The 20,682-nt window shown below is 45.2% G+C and overlaps 1 protein-coding gene across 1 annotated transcript in view; it reads right to left on the reverse strand.

Annotated features, from left to right (window-relative positions):
- Nucleotides 1–20,682, reverse strand: part of CASQ1 (calsequestrin 1) — an 82,280-nt gene that overhangs the window by 10,768 nt on the left and 50,830 nt on the right. Inside the window, exons 8-11 of the mRNA XM_029580930.1 lie at nucleotides 6,534–6,579; nucleotides 5,717–5,771; nucleotides 4,776–4,876; nucleotides 4,218–4,292 (exon numbers count right to left, since the gene is read on the reverse strand). Coding sequence (XP_029436790.1) covers nucleotides 4,218–4,292; nucleotides 4,776–4,876; nucleotides 5,717–5,771; nucleotides 6,534–6,579 — 277 coding nt within the window. The remainder of the gene's footprint in view (nucleotides 1–4,217; nucleotides 4,293–4,775; nucleotides 4,877–5,716; nucleotides 5,772–6,533; nucleotides 6,580–20,682) is intronic.

The raw sequence follows: 20,682 nt of genomic DNA on the forward strand, positions 1-20,682 counted from the left end.
TCCCCATCCTCATCTACATCCACCTCCCCCACCATCCACTCACTACCTCGCTTTACTCCCACCAACAACAATCCTCCTCAATCCACACTCCCCAGCAGCCTAAAATGCTGGCTTGCCCTATTCCTATTCTCAAACACTACACTTCCAAATTCAGGAATCCACTCTTAACCCCTCCTACCCTTCACCCAAGATTCCTATTGCCAATCATGGTATCCCCTCTCACACACATTCTGGGCCTCACAGCTTTCTCCCTCTTACTCTTCAATTCACAATCCATTGTTAAAAAGACTCCCACTACCATGAACTCCTTTGAGACCACCTCCGCCACCGAGATAGAATCCCTATTAAAGAAAATGAAACCCTCATTGCACCCATCCAATACTATCCCAACTAAATCCCTCCTGTCCATCCCTAACCTAATAACCCAACCCCTAGCTGGTATCATCAACTGCTCCCTCACCCATGAACATGTTCCTGATTCTTTAAAACAAGCCATAGTCAAACCCATACTAAAGAAACTGAATCTCGACCCAAATGACCTTGCCAACTTTCGGCCAATTTCTAATTTACCCTTCCTAGCAAAAATCCTCGAAAAAGTTGTAAACCTCCAACTCTCTGACCACTTAGAAAAACATAATATTCTATTCCCTTTCCAATTTGGCTTCTGCAAATTCTTCAACACTGAAACTCTTCTAATCTCACTCATAGACTCTCTCCTCAAAGGTTTAGACAAGGGCCATGCTTACATTCTTGCATTACTAGATATATCATCCGCTTTTGACACCATAAGCCACAGCATCCTACTAAACCATCTTTCCGAAATTGGCATTTCAGGAACCCCCCTTCGCTGGTTTGAATCTTACCTAGATAACAGACTCTACAAAGTCAGAATAGGTAATAGTGAATCCAAAGCTATCAACCTAACTCGAGGCGTTTCATAAGGCTCCTCGCTATCCTCTACCCTCTTCAATATTTACCTGCTACCTCTATGCCAACTCCTGTCTGATCTAGGTCTCACTCACTTCATTTATGCGAACAACTTCCAAATCCTTATCCCTATTACAGACTCTTTATCCAAATCCCTCAAAAACTGGGAAAACGTTCTCTCCTCAATCAACAATCTCTTTACTAACCTCAGCCTCGCACTTAATACTTCCAAAACTGAACTTCTTATCATCTCGCCTCACCATAACACCATGAGCCTCTCTGAAACTAACTCCTATCCACCCATAATATCCATCTCACAACATGCTCGAGACCTAGGAGTCATCATTGATGACCAACTAAACCTAAAAAAATTCATCAGCTCCACTATAAAAGAATGCTATTATAAACTCCACATTTTAAAGAAACTAAGACCCCTCCTCCATTTCAACGACTTCCACACTGTCCTTCAGGCCACTATTTTCTCCAAAATTGATTATTGTAATGCCCTACTTCTAGGCCTCCCCAAAGCCACCATTAAACTTCTACAAATGCTTCAAAATTCTGCCGCCAGAATCCTCACTAACACTCGCAAAAAAGACCATATCACCCCCCATCCTCAGAGATCTCCACTGGCTCCCAATCTCATTCAGAATTCTCTACAAGTCGCTCACAATTATACATAAAACCCTACACAACCAAAACATGCACTGGCTGAATGATTCCATTCACTTCCACACCTCTGACAGACCCACCAGATCTTTTTACAAGGGAACCCTACACACACCCTCTCCTAGTCTCACTCATCTGATCACAATGAAAGAACGTGCACTATCCATTGCAGGACCATCCATCTGGAACTCAGTGCCCCCTGACTTGCGCCAAGTGTTGCGTCCGTCAGTCGCAGACGGCTGCGACCGCTCTGTCTTACCTCTTTTCTACCCTTTTCCTCCTCCTTGGGCAAGATGGCTGCCTGCGGTGCCAGGTGCCGAAACCCTCGGCATCTCCAGCTCAGCATCGGCATTCCAGTCCGCCATGCTTCTTTCCGTGGCCTCCTACGGCGCGCAGGTGCATGCACGTTGCCTACACTCAAATACACTTCATGGTGGGAACCTTGGGGGCGTCCCCACCGCATGACATCTGGGTATTTAAGCCTCCACAATGCTAACCACCTTTGAGTTAGCAAGAACTTCAGTTCAAGCTTCTCTGACCACTCTAAGCTGCTCACTTAGAGGCCTCGCTATCCCTCCGGGGACCTCACTCCTCACGAAGCTCTAGACACCCACTCCTCGGGGGTCTCTCGCTTCCAACTACCCTTTGGGGCTTCTCCTAACTAAGACAACCGCTCCTCGGGGGTCTTTCTCTTTTCTATTTCAGGATTGGACTATCAGGTACTCGCTCCTTGAGGGCCTACCAGTCTATGTATCCTGCACCTCAGACCTTCGGTCCCACCATCTTCATCACCAGGAAGACACCTGCACAACGCTCCTGTGAGTACCACTACGATCCGGTGCTCCAACTCCACCCACCAGGCTTGGCGTTGCCCGCACCGCGGGTTGCTAGCTATTTAGGACATCTGGGTGAGACTTCTATATCAGAGACTGTTGGACGTATGGGCACCTTGTGGACATCAGTGCCTTACCTTCCTGCATCTATCTACAGCAGTACAATAAAGCTTTCCATCTCCAGTGTCTGCTCTCTGAGATCAGCCTATCGCTGTGGTTCCCCACAGGGCCCCTCCCCGTGGGAGGAGTCATCTCCACAGTGACCAAGGGTCCACAATGCCCCAAACACAACACCAAGAACGCTGCACCCAGAAATTAAAAAAAAAATTGAAAACTTGGCTTTTCAAGCAGGCCTTCGCATAACCCCACCCACACACTTACTCCTCTTCCACATTATATTAAATAATGCTACTGTTATAACCTTTCTACACAATTGTTGCATCCAGATTATCTATGCGCTAACCACTTTAACTTATTCCTTTCCAATTAACAACCTCAGTTTAAACTGTTGCAACCTGCCTCATGGTCTTGAAATATTACCTCCTCTTACCGACATGCCTTATTTATATCCTCATTATTGTTACACTAGTTCCGTGTACTTACCTCATTTATGCTCTTGTTACTGTTATACTAGTTCAATGCAAATTTCATATGTTGCTGCTAAAAACTGTTCCATGTAAATCTCATATGTGGTTGTTAAAACTGTTCCATGTAAACTGATGTGATATGCAAATGAATGTCGGTATAAAAAAACTTTAAAATAAATAAATTAAATAAATACCCACAGCAACAACTCCCGGAAAATACAGATACACCGAAATTAAATGAACTTCTTAGAGGCTGGAGCTGCAGTGCCCTGGGACGCATCTTTATTCAGGATTTGTGTGTGACTGAGTACCTGTTGGGTTTTGTCAACGATGGGAATTCTGCTGGGACCTCGGCATTCAGAGACAGCGAAGAAAACCAAAAGGTGAAGAAAGATGAAATGGCAAAACAGAAAGCTGGGAGGGGAGGAAGTTAGGCAGAAGAAAACCCGTACAGGACAGTGACGGGGACGGGGAGAAAGTACTTTCATCTTAATGGCCTTAATTGTACAACAAGCAGACAAAAAGGGACGTGTGGAGGGGACCTGAACTGATCGTAGGCTCAAGAAGACAAGTTGCTCAGATGAAGAGGGAGTCAGAAGAGGGGGCAGAATGGAAAAGCGAAAAAATGGATGGGGTGAAAAAAAAAGATAGAGAAGGAGGGGAACGGCTGGAAAGGCAGGGAAATTAAGGGAACTGGAAGAGAGGAACGAGGAGCCTTGGAAAGAACCAAAAAAGGCAGGGAAAGGCGAGGAATAAAGAAAAGGCGAGAGAAACAAAAGCAGGTGGTGAAAAAAGGAGAGAGAAAGGTGCTGTAGGATGAATCAAGGCAACAGAGAAAGGAAGAGAAGAAAGTGAGGTGAGACATGGAAATGAATAGCATGGGAGGGAAAGGGAAATAGAAATTAAGAAAGAATTTAATAAACGAGACGAAGGGAGAACAGTTGAAAAGGTATGAGAAAGGAACTGCTGTGAGTGACAGAGACTCGACACGAAAGAGAGAGAGAGAAAGATGCAAAGCAGAAACCCAGTGTGATGGATGGATGGATGGATGGATGGCTGACTAACCATAGTGGACAGAAACACTGAAACTAGTGCTAGGAGAGAGAGAGGCAGACCGGCTGCTAACAAAGAGGTGGAAACCCCATGGAGAATGGTCACGTGCATGCTAGATATGTATTGATGCGCTCAGTGCAGTACTTACATCTGTGACGTTGACAATACCAATATGAGGCCGGGATAGATCAATGCCGAATGTCTCCTCCCAGTAAGGAATCAGCTAGAAGGGGGAAAAAAGCACAAAAATAAATTACATATATACTTTTAGAATTTTTGGCCAGTACTCTCTGCTGATAATCTATGTTAAGCCATGTTGTAGCTGTGCCTTTGGCATGAATAACTGGCCCCAGATCAATTTTCCATAGCATCGACTGTGCATACCATTTTATCACAACATCAACAAGGCCTAATAAAAACATTGACACACTAGCACAGAGGTTAAAAGATATTTGACATTTGGTACCTATTAATTATCTCCCATCATCTACAATATGGAGCAACATTAATGAAGCTGATGTAAGAGGAGGTTTGATTATTCTTTCTCCAAGACAATCAAACTAGTCTTGTCGTCATGTAGGCTAAAATATTGGTAGCCAAGGTATGATGGGGTTCAGAGGATTTCTATAGGAGGATTCCACGTTTATTGTGTGTTTTCAGAACCATTATTAACAATAACACAGCTAAGCAGAAGAGCCCACCATACCAATGGGAAATCTTCAGGGTCGATCCAGATGATACTGAGGTCAGGGTTGTCGGTGTTGTCCTCAGCAACTTCTTTGACGATCTCCAGGAATTCATAACCATCTGTATCCAAAAGATTAATATAAATCCATAAACCCAGCACGAATGGCTGACAAGCTAGTAGTTGCACAGGCTAGCGTTACAAATGAGGAAACAACACTTCTTATGACACAGCTTTGTTAAATTCATCAAGACAAGAACATGGTGATTCTGCCTATGGAAGCCTACCTAATTGAAGACCAGCTCCACAGTATACCGTATAAATATGAATTCAGGAAAACTATCAAGGAGTTTTGGAACCTTTTGTCTCAAGTAGTGGTATCTCCCATACATTGAGTAACCTTTGCAACAAGCCTCTGCAGGAATGACCCATAGGGATACCACACCTGGAAAATCTTCAATAGTACTGTTCTATTAAAGATTTTGTGACCCTGGGACTCATCATTTAGAGCTTCACCTTCTTGGTACTATTTTATGTTGTAGATGGAAGGCTGTTTCCCAATAATATTCAGTTTTGGATGATCTGTCTAGCTTTAGTTCACATTTGCATGGGTTTGTCGGGTAGATTAATTGGGTTATGACTTCCAACAGTAGTAACCTACCCCAGACCTACTATATCTCAGATACTGTACAAGAACTACCCTCAATGATGGATTTGCTGAGCTCCTACTTGATTTTATCAGACTAGGGCAATAAAGTGATTCAGAGTTATGTGGCACCAAACTATCCTTATGTCTGCTTATGTATCAGGCCAAGGTTGCCATGGTTTGAATCAATAGCATCTATGGAACATCAAAATGACATTTCTCCCAGGACCACCTGCATGGCTCTTCACATAAGACATATAGAATAATGATATGTTTAGGGAAGGTATGAAAAGTATGAAAAGAGGACAGGAATTACCAGGATCATCCTCTTCTGCAAAGGCTACAATGTGTATTCCATCGATGTCATCTTCCTGTGAAGAAGAGAAGAAACTGCAGTTGACGTGACAGTGGTTGCAGCCACCTATCAAAAAGGAACTGCCATGAGGGCGGCATTGTGTAGGATTTCAGGTTGTGAAGCTTGAGTAGGTAAGGCTAGAAAGAGGCTTCTGATAGGGAGTCTTAATCTGGGGATATGTAAGAGGAGCAGGCAAAGGGGTATCATTACCCTGACCGCAAATATAAAAGTTGAATTACACAAATGTGGGAGAGACAGAATTACTAAAGAGCACAGGGAGTAAGGAAAGGAGGGGGAAAGGGGTAAAGGAAGATGAGATTAGGAGATAATGAGAGCATAGAGGGGAGAGAGAGAATGTGGTGTGGATAGGCTACAAGATGAAAGTGGGGAAGACTGGTAGGGTTGAGCTGCAGTTGGGGGAGATGAGACACTAGTGGACTGTCAGTGTGTCCTTAGCTCGCTGCTTGGCCACATGAGTCCTCCCTATGTCTATACCACCTACTCTGCTATGGGCACTTAAATATGGCCTGACTCAGGCCATCGTGCCCATGACCCACCTACTGCATTTTTCTTTATTGCTGCGGGGAATGAGTGGGTAATCTGTGTGGAGTTCAGCACCCCCAGTCATTTTGAAAAGTTGGATTCTGTCCCCAGAGACCCGCATTATAAACAGTGGAGGACATTGTTTCTAATCCAATCATAGGTGTTGTGTGCTAATGTCTCGAGGAGGAGACAGGACTACTTATTTCAGTGACAGTATGTCATCAACTGGACTTACCCAAGTGTTATACATGCTGTCTGGCTTGAGTTTCCTCAGTGTTGGCCTGCAAAAGATACAAAGAGATTTTTTTTTATTTATTTTTTGCTGGGGCATTCAGATCTTTCACAAATGGAAGTTGTGACAGGTGAACAATCTTGCCAGGTTTACCTTTGCATTTGTTTGGGTTTTTTTTTAGCTTTTCTATAAACTGAAGATGAAATTTGATTTAGCTGATACGAACAAACTGAATAAACTTTTATGGTTTTCACTGAACCGTCACAGGGCTGGGTGCTATCGGAGAAGGGACTTGACAGTGTCTCTACTAGTAGCCCAACACTAGAATGGTTTGAGTCAATAGGATATTGTTCATTGCCGGAAAGATGCTTCAACCATGGACCTATGCTTTAAGATAGAAAAACCCCATGAACATTAGAGCATGCCACTCGAACTTTTCCCCACTCAAGGTTTTGATAGGCCCACTCTCATGTGATCCCGTTCAGCCTACAAGCACACATATCTGAAGAAGAGGGTTTTGAGCGGACATATCAGAAGGACATTAGGATGCTATGTGCTCTGGTCTAACACCCAAAGCTTCTGAACTTGCGGCAAGCAGATAACACATACAAGCATGCTTTAAATGCTAAGCCCTACTCAAAGTCAGCAAAATGCCATTCTGCCAACCTCAGGGATAGCACAAAGAGGTTTTTAGCTGCCTGCGTCGCTGTACAAACTCCTTTTAATAATTTTCTTAAAAGTCAAACTGCCAAACTGCCGTGCTGGTATTGCACATTCCCTATTTAACTTTCTACTATCTAATTTGAAGTATTGGGTACAGGCAAGTGTTCTCTTAAAACCTCCATTGCGTTCATTGTGCAGTCCTTTTGACTTATGCCTTTTCTAGGTCCGCTATGCCTTTTTTTTTGAGACAGGGTGACCAGAAATGCAAACAGTTCTCAAGGTGCAGTGACACCAGGGATCGATGCAAAGGCATTATGAGATTCTCAGCCTTGCTCTCTCTTCCCTTCTAGATAATTCCTAGCATTCTGCTTGCCTTTTTGACCGCTGCCCCACACTGAGCCAAAGATTTCAAGGTATTGTCCACGAGGACTCTGAGGTCCTTTTCCCCCGAGTAGTGACTCCTAACATAGAATCCGGCATCATGTACTTGTAGCTGGGATTATTTTTCCCTACGTGCATTACTTTGCACTGGTCCACATTAAATTGCAGCTGCCATTTAGATGCCCAATCTCCTGGTCTCACAAGCTATCTGCTTCTGTTTTATTGACGCATTACAGTCAGGACCTGTGGACGCCCATAGGCGGCTGCCCACAGCACCACCATTCACGGGGCAGTGCAGCCGTGGCATTTCCTCCTTCTTGCCTGCACAGACCCAGCCACACCACTTCCTCTTTTGGGCCTGTGCGGGCTGCAAGGAGGAAATGCATCGCTGCCCCAACCCGCATGAGCATGGGCTCCCGCAATCAGGAGCAGTGCGGCCGTTAAGTGTAAGGCGCAGAAGCAACAATAGCCAGGGCCCTCAGGGGCAAAAGAAAAAGCAGCTGGGCGTGTGCCCTCAGGAGCAGCAGGCCTGCATGTGCTGAGGAGCAGGAGAAGAAAGAGTGGCCAGGAGCACACCCTCAGAAAGAAGAGCATGGGGGTCAGGAACGGGAGGCAGAGCAGCGACACCGCACCCATGGCCAGAAAGAAGAGGAGGGGTCCCATTGGTATGGAGGCTGAAGGAAGATGCTGCTGGCTGTTGTTTTGCCTTCAGAGGGGGGTGAAAAAGTGAGTTCTGAAAGAGCACGTGTGTGTGATTGATTGAGAGAGCATGTGTATATGTGTGCGTGTGAATAAGGGAGAGCATGTCTGTGGTGTGTGAGTGAGGGAGAGTGCGTCTGTTAGTGAGGCAGAATGCATGTGAGAGAAAGCGATTGTGTGTGATTGAGCGAGAGTGCCTGTGAGCGAGCACATGCGTATGTGTGTGTGTGTGTGTGAGTGAGAGACAGTGCATGTATGTGTGATTGAACAAGAGAGAGCATTTGTGGGTGAGACAGGGCAACAATCCCCCTTCTCCTCCTGCTAATCCAAGATAATCTCAGGGTATATGGAAATCAAAGGTCCCCAGGTATGGAGGAGAGGGGGATTGTTTTTATCCTTAGTTTTAATTATTGTGAGGCCAATAATGAAATGCTACTTAGCTGGATAAGTAGGACTTATCCTGCTAAGTGGTGGCCGCAGGATATCCAGCTATGTCACTTATCTGGCTAAGTAGATAGCAGATAGTGAATGGGATGATACTACTTATCTGGTTAACTTAATCAGATAAGTGGCGATTTTCAGACTTATCCAGTTAAGTTAACTGGATAAGTTAGGCCTGCTATAGAGCAGGTCTAACTTAGCCAGATATAACATCCGTCTAAGTGGAAACTTATACACGGATATCCAGCAGCATAGCTGTGCTATTATCCCATTTAAGTTAACCGGATAAATCTTAACTGGTTAATTTAGATAAATGTTTAATTTTGAATATTGGGCCTCAGGTGTTATTTGTTGGGTCTTCTGTTTTGAAAATATTTTACTAGTGTTTGTAAAATGACATAAGAACATAAGATTTGCCATTCTGGGTCAGAACAAAGGTCCATCAAGCCCAGTATCCTGTTTCCCACTGTGGCCAATCCATGCGACAGGTACCTGGCAGGATCCCAAACGGTCAATAGATTCCATGCTGCTTACCACAGGGATAAGCAGTGCATTTCCCAAGACCACCTTAATAGTGGTTTATATGAGGTTTTCATTGCCATTTTGAAATATTTCTTCTTTTTATTAATGTGCTTTTACTTTTATGATTGATGTTTTATATTTTTTTGATTTTGTTTGATGTTTTCTGAGGCATGTCAGTGATTCTGCCTTTCCATTGTGGCACTGCATATGGCGCCTGGCTTGTGGTGGCTCCCAGTTCAGTTTGGGTCTGCCTGTTTCTGTTATACTTTCTGGTCTCTTTACTCTGTGTTTGGTGAGGATCTTTCTGAGCTCCGTACGTGTGACTGAGGTGAGGTTTTCTGCAAGTGTGTAGTTTCTGTATAGGAAGCCATGGCAGCTTGGCTTGTTCTGTTTTCCCTAATAGGAGGTGCATTGGTGTTCTAGGGCATGATAGAATATTTGCAGCCTTGTCTTTCCATAGGTAGGGTTTGAATGCTGGCAGTTAGTGTTGTTTTGGTACAGGAGCTTTATTATATTGTAATTATAATTAAGTTTATGTATGGCTTTCTGAGGCCCAAGTCCACACCCAACATACATCACAATAGGCCTAATACCATATGGGCTCCAAGTGTCTTTTTTGCAGGGTTTGCTGGTTGGCACCACAGCAGTGCATGGAAATATAATATACAGGTTGTTGTAAGTGAAATCTTTATCTCAGAAGACTGTATTTTGAATGTAAAGTCTGTTATTATAAATGCATACTTTTTTTTATTGTGTGTGGGGAAGGCATGATGGGGGTGGACGGGGGAAGGGGGCAAGGCTGTAAGTTTCGCCTAGGGTGACGAATATCCTTACTCCGACCCTGGATACAATTTTGTTTCATCTGCAAATCTGGTCACCTCACTCATTGTACCTTTCTCCAGATCATTTCTGCTTATGCTAAATAATACAGGGCCTAGTATAGACCCCCCCCCCCCCCCGGGACCCTCTACTAATGACCTTTCTCCATTTGGAAAACTGACCGTTTAATCCTACCCTCTGTTTCCTATCCCTTGTCCACTTGCCATCCCCACAATAAGACTCTGCTTCTGATTCCATGGCCTCTCCATTTCCTGAGGCGTCTCTGACGAAGGGGACTTTGTCAGACGCCTTCTGAAAATCCAAATGCACCACACCAACTGGCTCACCTTTATCCCCGCGTTTATTTACACTCTTGGAAATATCTAGCACATCAGTAAGGCAAGACTTCCCTTTGCAAAAACCATGGGGACTCCCCTATTAAACCGGGGTAGATATTCAAAGCTGGGTCATGTAAGCAACTTAGCCGGTTAGAACTTATTCGGCTAAGCTGCGATGTATATTCAGCGGCAGGGCGAAGCCGCCGAGTATACGCGTATGTACACTCACTTAGCCGGATAAGGCTCAGTTTAGGCCTGCTCTACGGGGCGTCTGAACTTACGCATATACTTATGCGGCTAACTCTGAACACCGGTAGCCAGCCATATAAGTTATACGGCTAACTCGCTCCGCCCAGTACATGCCTATTTTTTGCGTGTGTAACTTTTAGCCGTATTAGGGACTTATATGCTAAGCGGCAGCCGCCGAACCCGGGCGCATATTCAGCAGCCACTACTTAAGTCGCATAAGTCCTGCTTATCTGGCTCAATAGCGCTGAATGTGCTTTGAATATCGGACCCACTGTGTCTATCTATGTGGTCAGTCATTTTTTTTTTTTCTTTCAAGTATAGTTTCTACCATTTTTACTGGCACTGGTATCAGGCTCACTGGTCTATAGTTTCCCGGGTTACCCCTGGAACCCTTTTTAAAAATGTGGCTTGGACTGAATTTGAACGTGAACCAGCTGGGGTTTACAGCGCAGACCCGCTCAGGTTTACACTGTGGGCTGAGGTTGGAATATGCCGGAAGAGTCTGGGTCATCTAAGAGACACCCCCCCCCCCCCCCCTGCCACCACAACTGCCAACTTTTGGCAAAACAATCTAGCAGCGGTAAGATGTCGCATGGGTACTATCCACAGCTGCCTTGGCTCAGAAAACCGGATCAAAAGCTGAGCGGAATTTTGGTGAGCAGGGGCCTCGGTGGGGCTCAGATTCAATCCCATGACTGGTGGGTGACAGCTGCTGTGATTCAGAAGGGGATGGAGTGTCCCCTGGACTGCCTGACACAGGCCAACCTCGATCACCAGTAAAGGACGTCTCGCCAGATCGGAATTACGATGCCTTGATAATGATGTGCCGCATGGCACTGGGTGGAGGTGTAGTCGAGGAGGTGACACATTGGACGATGACCGAGAAGTCCTGGGATGGGCAGATCGCTTTTATCTCCCTGCACAAGGATTGTAACAAAGCTCCATGCCTCCAGGGAGAGACTGAGATTAGTCCTGGGTTTGCTTCCATTGCGTCTATGGATTTTTCGTCCTATCTTTTCTCAGAGAAACTGAAAATACATTGATGTGTGTGGGGGGGGGGGGGGGAGGGCAGTGGAAACTGAGACTAGCTCAGCCTGTCTCTCGTGACATGGAGCTTGTCGCTCCCCCCTACAACGCACCTCCGGGGACCCAGCTGAAAACAAGTTGTCTGCCTTTCCCCAGACGATGACTGGAAAAAGATGGCAGCTAGTTTGCAACTCTGACACCCAGACCTGAAATCAGCTCTCTGGGGCGAATCTTTAAAGGGGCTGCACGTGTAAAATGAGCATATTCACACGTAATTAGCTTGGACTTGCGTGCATGCTATTCTCTACACATTAAAAAAATGTGTGCATATTTTCACTCTCCTGTGCACATTTTACCTGAGCCAAAGAAGGGGCGGAGTGGAGGCGGGGCTAAGAGTCACGCACGTAAGTTGCTATTTCATAAGATTTACGCGAGTACATCCGGCAACTCATTTCCGCGGTTTTACATCTCTTTAATTATCTTGCGCAGTTGATATCAGACTGGTCTGTTGTCTGCTATTGGCTGGGTTGGGGGGGGGGGGGGGGAAGCTTATGGTGAAGAACCAGGAGGGTCTTGATGACCTGGAGAAGGCCTGGGTGAACTGGGAGAAGTATCGGAAAACCGATTTCAATTGCACGCACATGTTTTAAAAATATACCGACTTCCACGGTGCAAACCAGGGTTTTACTCGTCCAAGTTCTATTTTTTTTGTGCATACGCAGGTATGTTTAGAAGGTAAATAGAGAAAGCACATGCTTTCAATGCATTTAAGGTATTCACAGGTACACTGGGGGCAGACACAACCCATATTTTATAACCTGCATGTACCCGGTAGGTGTGGGTTATAAAATACTGGAGGAAAGCTCAGTGAGGCCGTTTATGAGCGTATATGGGGCCGCTCGGAGCTGTTCAGAACTTATCCTCCCTGTTCCCAGTGTTGTCAGATGCTGTTCACCAGTGCCAAATCCACTTCAAAAGTCAATCAAAAAGCATCCCCTGCATTTTAGAGCTTGTCTTGGCCTTGGCTAATAATGCGGGTCCCTGTTCCAGTCTCTTAAAACTAGTGGAAGAGGGAGTCACATCTGGGGAAGAGGGAGAAGTCATTCGGCAAAATATTCATCTTGAGGAACATACAATGGAGGATGTTCGAATCTTCCATCATCACAAATATTTCCCAATTAGTTTGAAAAATTGAGCCGGCAGCCGTTGGGAATGAATTCTCTTTTGTGCCTGCTAATTGCTTCGCTCGGACATTTTGCCTGCTCTGCCGCGTCACATTGTTTGTGGGAGATGTTACCTTCTGCTCCTGCCCTGCTCCTTTAGATCATTCCTACATTTCATTTGCACGCAGCGCCCAGCAAAAAACCTATTAGAATTATTTATTGCTGCTTCTGCAGCGCTCGTGGCCCTCGCCGCGTCTAAAAAATGATGGGGCCGCTCCGGCAGCGAGCTAGGCTTTGGGAAGTAATTGGCCCATTGCAAGGTGAGCCGCCATTATTCCAGGCCATAATTTGCGCATCACGTAAGAAAACGGCAACTATGACTATGCAATTAGAATACAATTGTTTTGTTCTTTCATATTTTTTTAGTGTAATATTATAGTTTGGGTTTTTTTCAACCCTACTTTGTACCCAATAATGACATTGCATATGAGGCTTCCCAATTGCACTGGTTCTCCACTACTCTAATTTATCATTTCTTAAGCACTCTTAAACATATGCAGTGCGTAGCAGACAGTTCCTGCTCCGTGGAGCTTACAAACATGCGTCTCAACCCTGCTCTGGCAGCGACACCTAACAGAGACAGTCTTATCCAGGCTATCCACGATGAATATGCAAGAGACAGATTTGCATGCATTGGAGACTCAGCGGATGTAAATCTTATCTCCTGGTTATTCATCGTGGATATCCTGACCACCGCACCGGTGAGCTGTGCCTCCAGGGTAGGGTTGAGAAAAAAAAAAAAGCCCGCCTGTGTCAGACCTCATTAGGAGCTGAGTGCTTACTTTTTTTTATCCTCTGAGCACATTGCTCCCTTTGCATATTAAACAGAATACAAAGAGCACATCTGACAATCAAGGAGGCAGAGCCTATTTAAATCGACGCTACATCAAGGGGCTTCTAGTTGAAGTTAAAAGTGTAGTGGATGTCACCAGTAATCACGGTGGTTAACATAAGGGCTCACTCCATGGCAGATGAATTGGATAATAAAAGTGAAGCACGAGATGCTGAGATTTCAACATAATTCGAATTTGATTGCACAAAAATATGTCCTTGTCCCAGAGACGACAGGCAAATTTGTGGCACGGGGGAATGACGTACTCTCCTTCTTAACTTTTATGGCCCGTGGTACTTGTTACGCTAAACAACCACTGTTGGCGATGTGACTCAGTTCTGGGAGGAGGCACAAGTGGATGGGACGGGCAAAGAGAGCTTTGGATAATTTTCCCGGTTGGCCCTATCACAAGCGGCAGGCTCCATCAGACCTAGCCCACACCTAAGTGACTAAAAGAATGGGTGGATTCAGTTTTCCAAGGGGTTTTGCCTGTGAAAATAGCCCACTCCGCATGTAAGTAGCACGTGTGCATGGATATGCATTTCCTAAACGTTGAGAGCATGGACGTATTTTTCATTTCGCACGTACATTTTTCCAGGGGGGAATAAGCAGTGGGCTAGGGTGGCTCCGTCGTACCCGCACCAGTTGCTACTTTGTAAGATAATATACACCTAAAGATTACCAAACCTATTTGTACGCTTTTAGAGCTGCTCATTGACTGGCGCAAGTGAAATCAGACTTGTCCGTTGTCCGCAGCTTACGGGCAAGGAGGGTCTGGGTGAACTGGTGGGATTCAAGGTGAAATGCTAGAGGCTCTAGGGGAACTGGACTGGGTGAACTGGTGGAGGTAGCGGCGTCCTGGCGATTTCAAGTGTGAGCGCAAGCATTTTCAAAACGGTATCCACGCTCGCTTTGTGTAAACGACCTGCCTCTGCGTACGGATCTGCAGGCACGTGTTATATTTTCTCATGCACCTAAAGGATGCAGATGTTTCGTAAAAGAAAACATGCGATTTCCTGCACCGGAAATATCCGCCCGAAACGTTCGCGTGTACTTTGAGAGCAGGGCCTTGTGGTAATTTACAAACTGGGCCGCTCCTGCCGCGCAGTTCATCAAAGGCTGGCATTAATCTCCGCGCATGCCCGAAAATGCTCTGCTGAGGATGGGTTTATAGATTAGGCCCCCTGTGAGCAAGTGTTAAGGGATGGCTTAGCCAGTTCCGGTTCAGTTGGAGTCACGCTCAAGCAGGGAGGCACTTAAGAACATAAGGAGTGCCATGCTGGGTCGGACCAAGGGTCCAGGAGGCCCAGCAGCCTGTCTCTGAAAGTGGCCAGATCGATTCCTTGTTACTCCCTCCCAGCAATACCTTTGTCCAGTCTGTTTGGCTAATAATGTTTTATGGACGTTTCCTTCAGGAATTTGTCCATAATGGCAAACCTTTAAGGTTCAGTCCGCTGCTGTTTTAACATGGTGCGGTCACACCATGGACCGACAGAGTCATTCTGGTATTCTCCGTTTCTTTCCAAATAATTCCTATTTGCTCTTTTTTGACCGCCTCCGCACACTGAGCTGAAGATTTCGGTGCACTGGCCACAAGGACTCCAAGATCCTTTTGCTGAGGACCCAGCAATGTGTTCCTACAGTAAGGATCATTTTTTCCTGTGCGCGTCACTTTGCGCTTGTCCACCTTAAATTTCGTCTGCCGCGGAGATGTCCAGTTCCCCAATCTCGCAAGGTCCTGCTGCAGTTCCTCACTGTCCGCTCGTTGCTTTAACACCTTTCGGTTATTTTGTGTCATCTGCAGATTCGATCCCCTCGCTCACTGCTCCCTTTTCCAGATCACTGAAGAATGTGTTACATAGCCCAGGTTCCAGTACCGATCCATGGGGGCACTCGACTGTTGGCCATTCTAGGAAGGTACAATGTGTACCAGATTTTCTGAGCCGGACCTCGCTCTACACCGATGCTTGTCTGCGTAGATATGACCCAGTCTGCCAACTTCCAAGCCCTCCTCAAGCAGGCACACATTGCTATTCGTGTTTATCATGACTTGCAAAAAAAGGTGACAATGCCCTCAATTTTGGGAGGGACCCTTTATTGATGCAGCCCCCGTCCTGAGGTATTTTGGTTCTTGGCGCACACCTGGATTGGCCACAAGTCTCCCTCCATAAACCGGGTCTTGCGTTGGCGAACAAGCTCCAGGAGGTCATCAAATTCAGCCTCAGCCAGTCATGGTTTACTATCTGGGGCATCTATGGACTTGCATTTCCAGTTTCTCTAAGAAGGGAAGACAGCTCCAGGCCCAGAGATGCAAGAGGGGCAAAACCCAGGGCTGGCTCAGCCTGTCCACAATGGCCCGGAGCCCACTGGGCAGGTCCGGCCTCCGCACGTTTCTTCTTCAGCGTCATGAGTCTGAGATGTGATGAAAGGGTAAATATCACCAAGCCACGCAGAAAGAGAAAACTAGAAGATAAATATCACTGGGTGAAAGGGATGTGAGGTGAGGGATGGGTAAATGGAACTTTTACTCAGGGGGGTGGAAAAGGGAGAAAGGAGATGAGAGGCTTATTGCTGGCAGGATTTCATCACATCCGTGCGCAATCCTCCTCCCCTTGCTCTTTTTTTTTAATATAACTTTGAGCAAAGATAAAGTTAGTTTGCTGTCCCTTTGAGAGCATTCGGAAAAAGTAGTAGTGGTGGGGGGGGAGACAGCAAATCTAACAGAAAGAAAGCAATAATAATAATATAATAAAATAAAGCACTTAAGGAACTGTGCATTGTACCACAGTGGCAATAAAGATCCGCTGTCATGGCAACCGAAGTCCCTGAACCGTCAACATTTAAAGTGAGTCTGGGAGTCAGAAGCGGGTTTTCATCAACGCTGACAACAAAAAGTGGAAAAAAAAAAATCAGAATAACAGAAAATTTCAACATTTCCATTTAAAGGAGTTATATTTCCCCCCCCTCCCCTTTTTATGTTTTATTTTCTCTTCTCTTGCCGCCTCATTATCGAGCCAGAATTCCATTCAGCACCGTGCACACAATACAGTATTTACTCAAGAAATCAGACGGAGTTGGCTTGTGACACGAATTGAAACCAATCTACATGGACCCAGAAAGCTCTGCTCTAAAATGGTGATGTTTTGGGAGGGGGGGGGGGGAGTTTGCCACCAATGGAGGAGAAATCTTTAGAAGGGTGTACGCCAAGAAACCGAAAAGCATCAAGACTTCCGAGGATATCGTTGTTGCCACGAAGATGATAGAGTATGAGTTTGCAAACACCATGCCCCTGTTGCTTTGAACAATCTCGCAAATGCATTTATGCTGATCGAGTGTGTCCTGGTACCACTGCCTCTGGTTGGTGTGAACGGTGATAACATTCAGGCAAACCGATCAAATTATAGATGCGCTCTAAGATGGCTGCCGAGCTCTGTGTCACGAGGCACAGGCAGAGCCAGTCCCAGTTCTGACCCCATTGCATCAAGGGACTTGTAGTTCCAGCATCTCTCAAGGAAAGCAGATGCTCTGCAGGACTGACTCTGCCTGTCCCTGTTGACCACGAGCCACCTGGCTGCTTTTGAATCCAATGGCCATTCTAAGTAGGCAAATGTTTCTCTCAGGTGAAAAGTAAACATGACAGTTTACCTCAGCATAAGCAGACTGAGAATGGGGGAAGTTTTGTTGGCAGCAGATTTTACCCAGCAAGAGATGGACTGAAGTATCCCATCTGTGGAATCAGTGAGAAGTAGAGTGATCCAGGGCTTCCTTCCTCTTCAGACAAATGATAATGGAACCACGAGAGAAGGAGCAATAGTCACCTGGTATTTATGAATATAGAAAGCGTTTCTAAAATCCAGGTAGGAGCCCACCTGAGCCTCACTGATCATCAGCCTTGGAGGTATCACACAAAACAGGAAGTCACACAGAAATCCCACCAGCCTTGCTAAAATGGGGAAGTACCTTAAGGAAATGCTGGCAGGGTGGGATGATGTAAAGGACATGGAAGAACAGTGGGGTAAAATAAAAGGAGCTATAGAAAGCAACAAATCTTTATGCAAGGAAAGTAAATAAAAGTAAGAGGAAAAAGAAACTGATATGATTTACAAAAGAGATGGCTGAAAAATTAGGGGCAGAAACATTAGGTGTTCAAAACGTACAAGGCATCTCCGAAAGAGGGTCACAAGAAAGAATATCCGGTGACGTGGAAGGAGATGGGGAAAGAAGTCAGGAAGGCAAATGGAAGAAAAGATAGCCAAAGAGGTAAGGTGAGGCGACGAGACGTTTTCAGATACGTCAGTGGCAGCCGTGGGATTGAAAGACTGAGAGATGAATATGCAGTAAAGCTGGTGAGCGGCAAAAAATATCCCGGGAAAGTTACATGCCTAACTTTTCCAAGATGCTCAGCGGGACTTATATGCACAAGTTAGATCAAGGTACGCAGCAGATATAGTTAGGACAGCTATAGCCCTCCAGTTGAAAAGCAGGCATGAGTTAGCTAGCCCTAACAATTAGTGAAGTCATCTGATGACGCCAAGACGGACCCAGCTCTCAGAACTCAGTAAAAGTCTTACTGAGCATGTGCAGGAATTCCTGCTTGTGTGCACTGCCTTGTGAGTCCCTCAGTCTTTCTTCGTCCGAGCTACTGCATGGATGTGTTCCAGTCCCTCTCAAAATATTTCGGATTTTTTGGGACCGAGTGCCCTTATCTGCCTTGTTTCTATTTCTTTTTTTTGCTGCTGCTTCAGCAGCCCCTCAGACAGAACTTTTAGGGGGGGGGGGGGGTCTATATTCATTAACATGTAGCCGGATAACTTGAGACTTATCCAGCTAAATGCTGACTCTTGGATATTTTGGGCCCTTATCTGGCTCAATTTTAGCCAGATAGCTCATTATCCAGGTAAAATTTGGCCGGATGACATAGAGGCATTCTGGGGGTGTTTCTGGGCAGAGTTAAGTTAGGAGGATTTATTTTATTTTAAAATATTTTTAACCCGCACTCTACAATTATTGCACGAGGCGGCCTACAAATTTAAAAACATTCATAATAAAACAGCAGCAAATATTTTGACAGCATATTTGAAAACTTACACGAAGAGAGACAGAAGGGGGGTACAAAATATACCATGGCAGTGGGTGCTCGATGCACTGGAATAAGCAATTTGTTAAATTGATTGAAAGCCTTGGTGAAAAGAAGGTTTTTAAAGCCTTCTTAAACATTTTAGTCCAGGAGATATTACGAAGGACATGAAAGAAAGAGTTCCATAAGAGTCGCCACGCTACTGAAAAAGCCCTCTTCCAGGTAATGTCTAGCCTTGCAGCCTTTGGAGCTGAAACTTCTAAAAGATTTTGCATGGAGGATCTTAACTGTCTGGTTGGTTTGTAGAGTCAAAGGGATGTGTTGAGCCATATTGAAGAGTCTTTGTGAATCAAGTTATGAATTAGAGTTAGAATCTTATCCTGGATTCTATGTGTGATTGGAAGTGAATGAAGGTTGAATAAGACAGGGGTGATGTGATCTCTGACTCGTGTTCCTATTAGGATTCTTGCCGCCATGTTTTGAATTAACTATAGGGGGGGGGGGGGGCGTAGAACAGTTGTGGGAAGTGCAAAGTACAATGAATTACAATAATCCACTTGATTCAATATCAGGGATTGTAGGACTAAACGGAAATCTTGATGTTCAAGTAGTGATTTTAACTTCCGAGTTAGCCGGATGAGTTATCTGGCAACTCTGGTTGAGTGGTACAGTAGTCCTAACGTTAGCTGGATAACTTTATCCAGCTATCTTTAAGATAGTTGGGGATACTCAGTGATGCAGCTGCACCACTGAATATCCCACCAAATTTAGCCAGATACGTTTATCTACAAACCAGCCGTGGCTAAAAATGTTTCTCTTTGTCAAAGAGCCACATTACTGATGGACCTAGTAAAGTTTGTCCTTCAATAGGTCCGGGCATTGGCAATGTTGGTCCTGGTCCTCCTCGGACACATGGTGGCTGCAGTACATGTAGTTCCTTTAGCTTGTCTACACATGTGGGGCCTTCAATGAGGTCTCCAAAGTCAATGGAATCAGTTCTATCAACCACTATTATCCCACCGCATTTCTGTGACCTCTGGAATGAGAGCATCCCTTCAGTGATGAATGAATGCGGAAGTTCTAAAGGTGAGTCTTTCACTACGATTCCCACCATAGAAAGTGCCTCTGGCTACTGACGCCTCTACCAGGAGATTCTGTTCTCAACTTGGCATGGGATCATCTGGATCTCTTCTCCTGTGGCCTGAAAGATTGCTTCAGTATCTGTTCTTCCTCTTGTCCTCTAGCCTTAGCATCTCTTCAGTCAAAGTTCATCTCAGTGCCATTATGTTATATCGCAAGTAGGTGGAAGGGGCTATGATCTCTCTACACCTTTTGGTATTCAAATTCATGAAAGGACTGTGGCAGACCTTAGTATAGTTCTAGTTAAGCCCATGAAACCTCCTTTTGAACCGCTTGAGTTGGTTGGCTTTAGGTTTCTCACCTGGAAAGTGTTGTTTCTCGTGGCCATCACTTTGGCATGAAGAATAAGTGAATTGCAGGCTCTGATTTCTTATGCATCATACTTTCAATTTTTTCTTTATAGAGAGGTCATTCCAAAAGTGGTATTTGTGTTCCACATTAATCAAGCTATTGTGCTACCTAACATTCTTTCCAAGACTACATGTGCACAAAGGAGAATGGACTTTTCACTTTTTGGACTGTATTTCTTGAAGAGGACTCAACCTCATCGTCAAATGTCTCAACTAATTGCATCCTTTGATCCCAATAAATCGGGAAGGACAATTGCCAAACAAACGCTGTCAAATTGGCTAGCGGACTGTATAGCTCAGTTTTACAGATTAACAAACTCTGAAAAGGCTCATCTCAGGACCACATCCACTGAAGACATTTGCAAAGCTTCGACTCAGTCATCTGTTCACAC

Source organism: Rhinatrema bivittatum, chromosome 16, assembly GCF_901001135.1.
Source record: "Rhinatrema bivittatum chromosome 16, aRhiBiv1.1, whole genome shotgun sequence".
Taxonomy (NCBI): Eukaryota; Metazoa; Chordata; class Amphibia; order Gymnophiona; family Rhinatrematidae; genus Rhinatrema; species Rhinatrema bivittatum.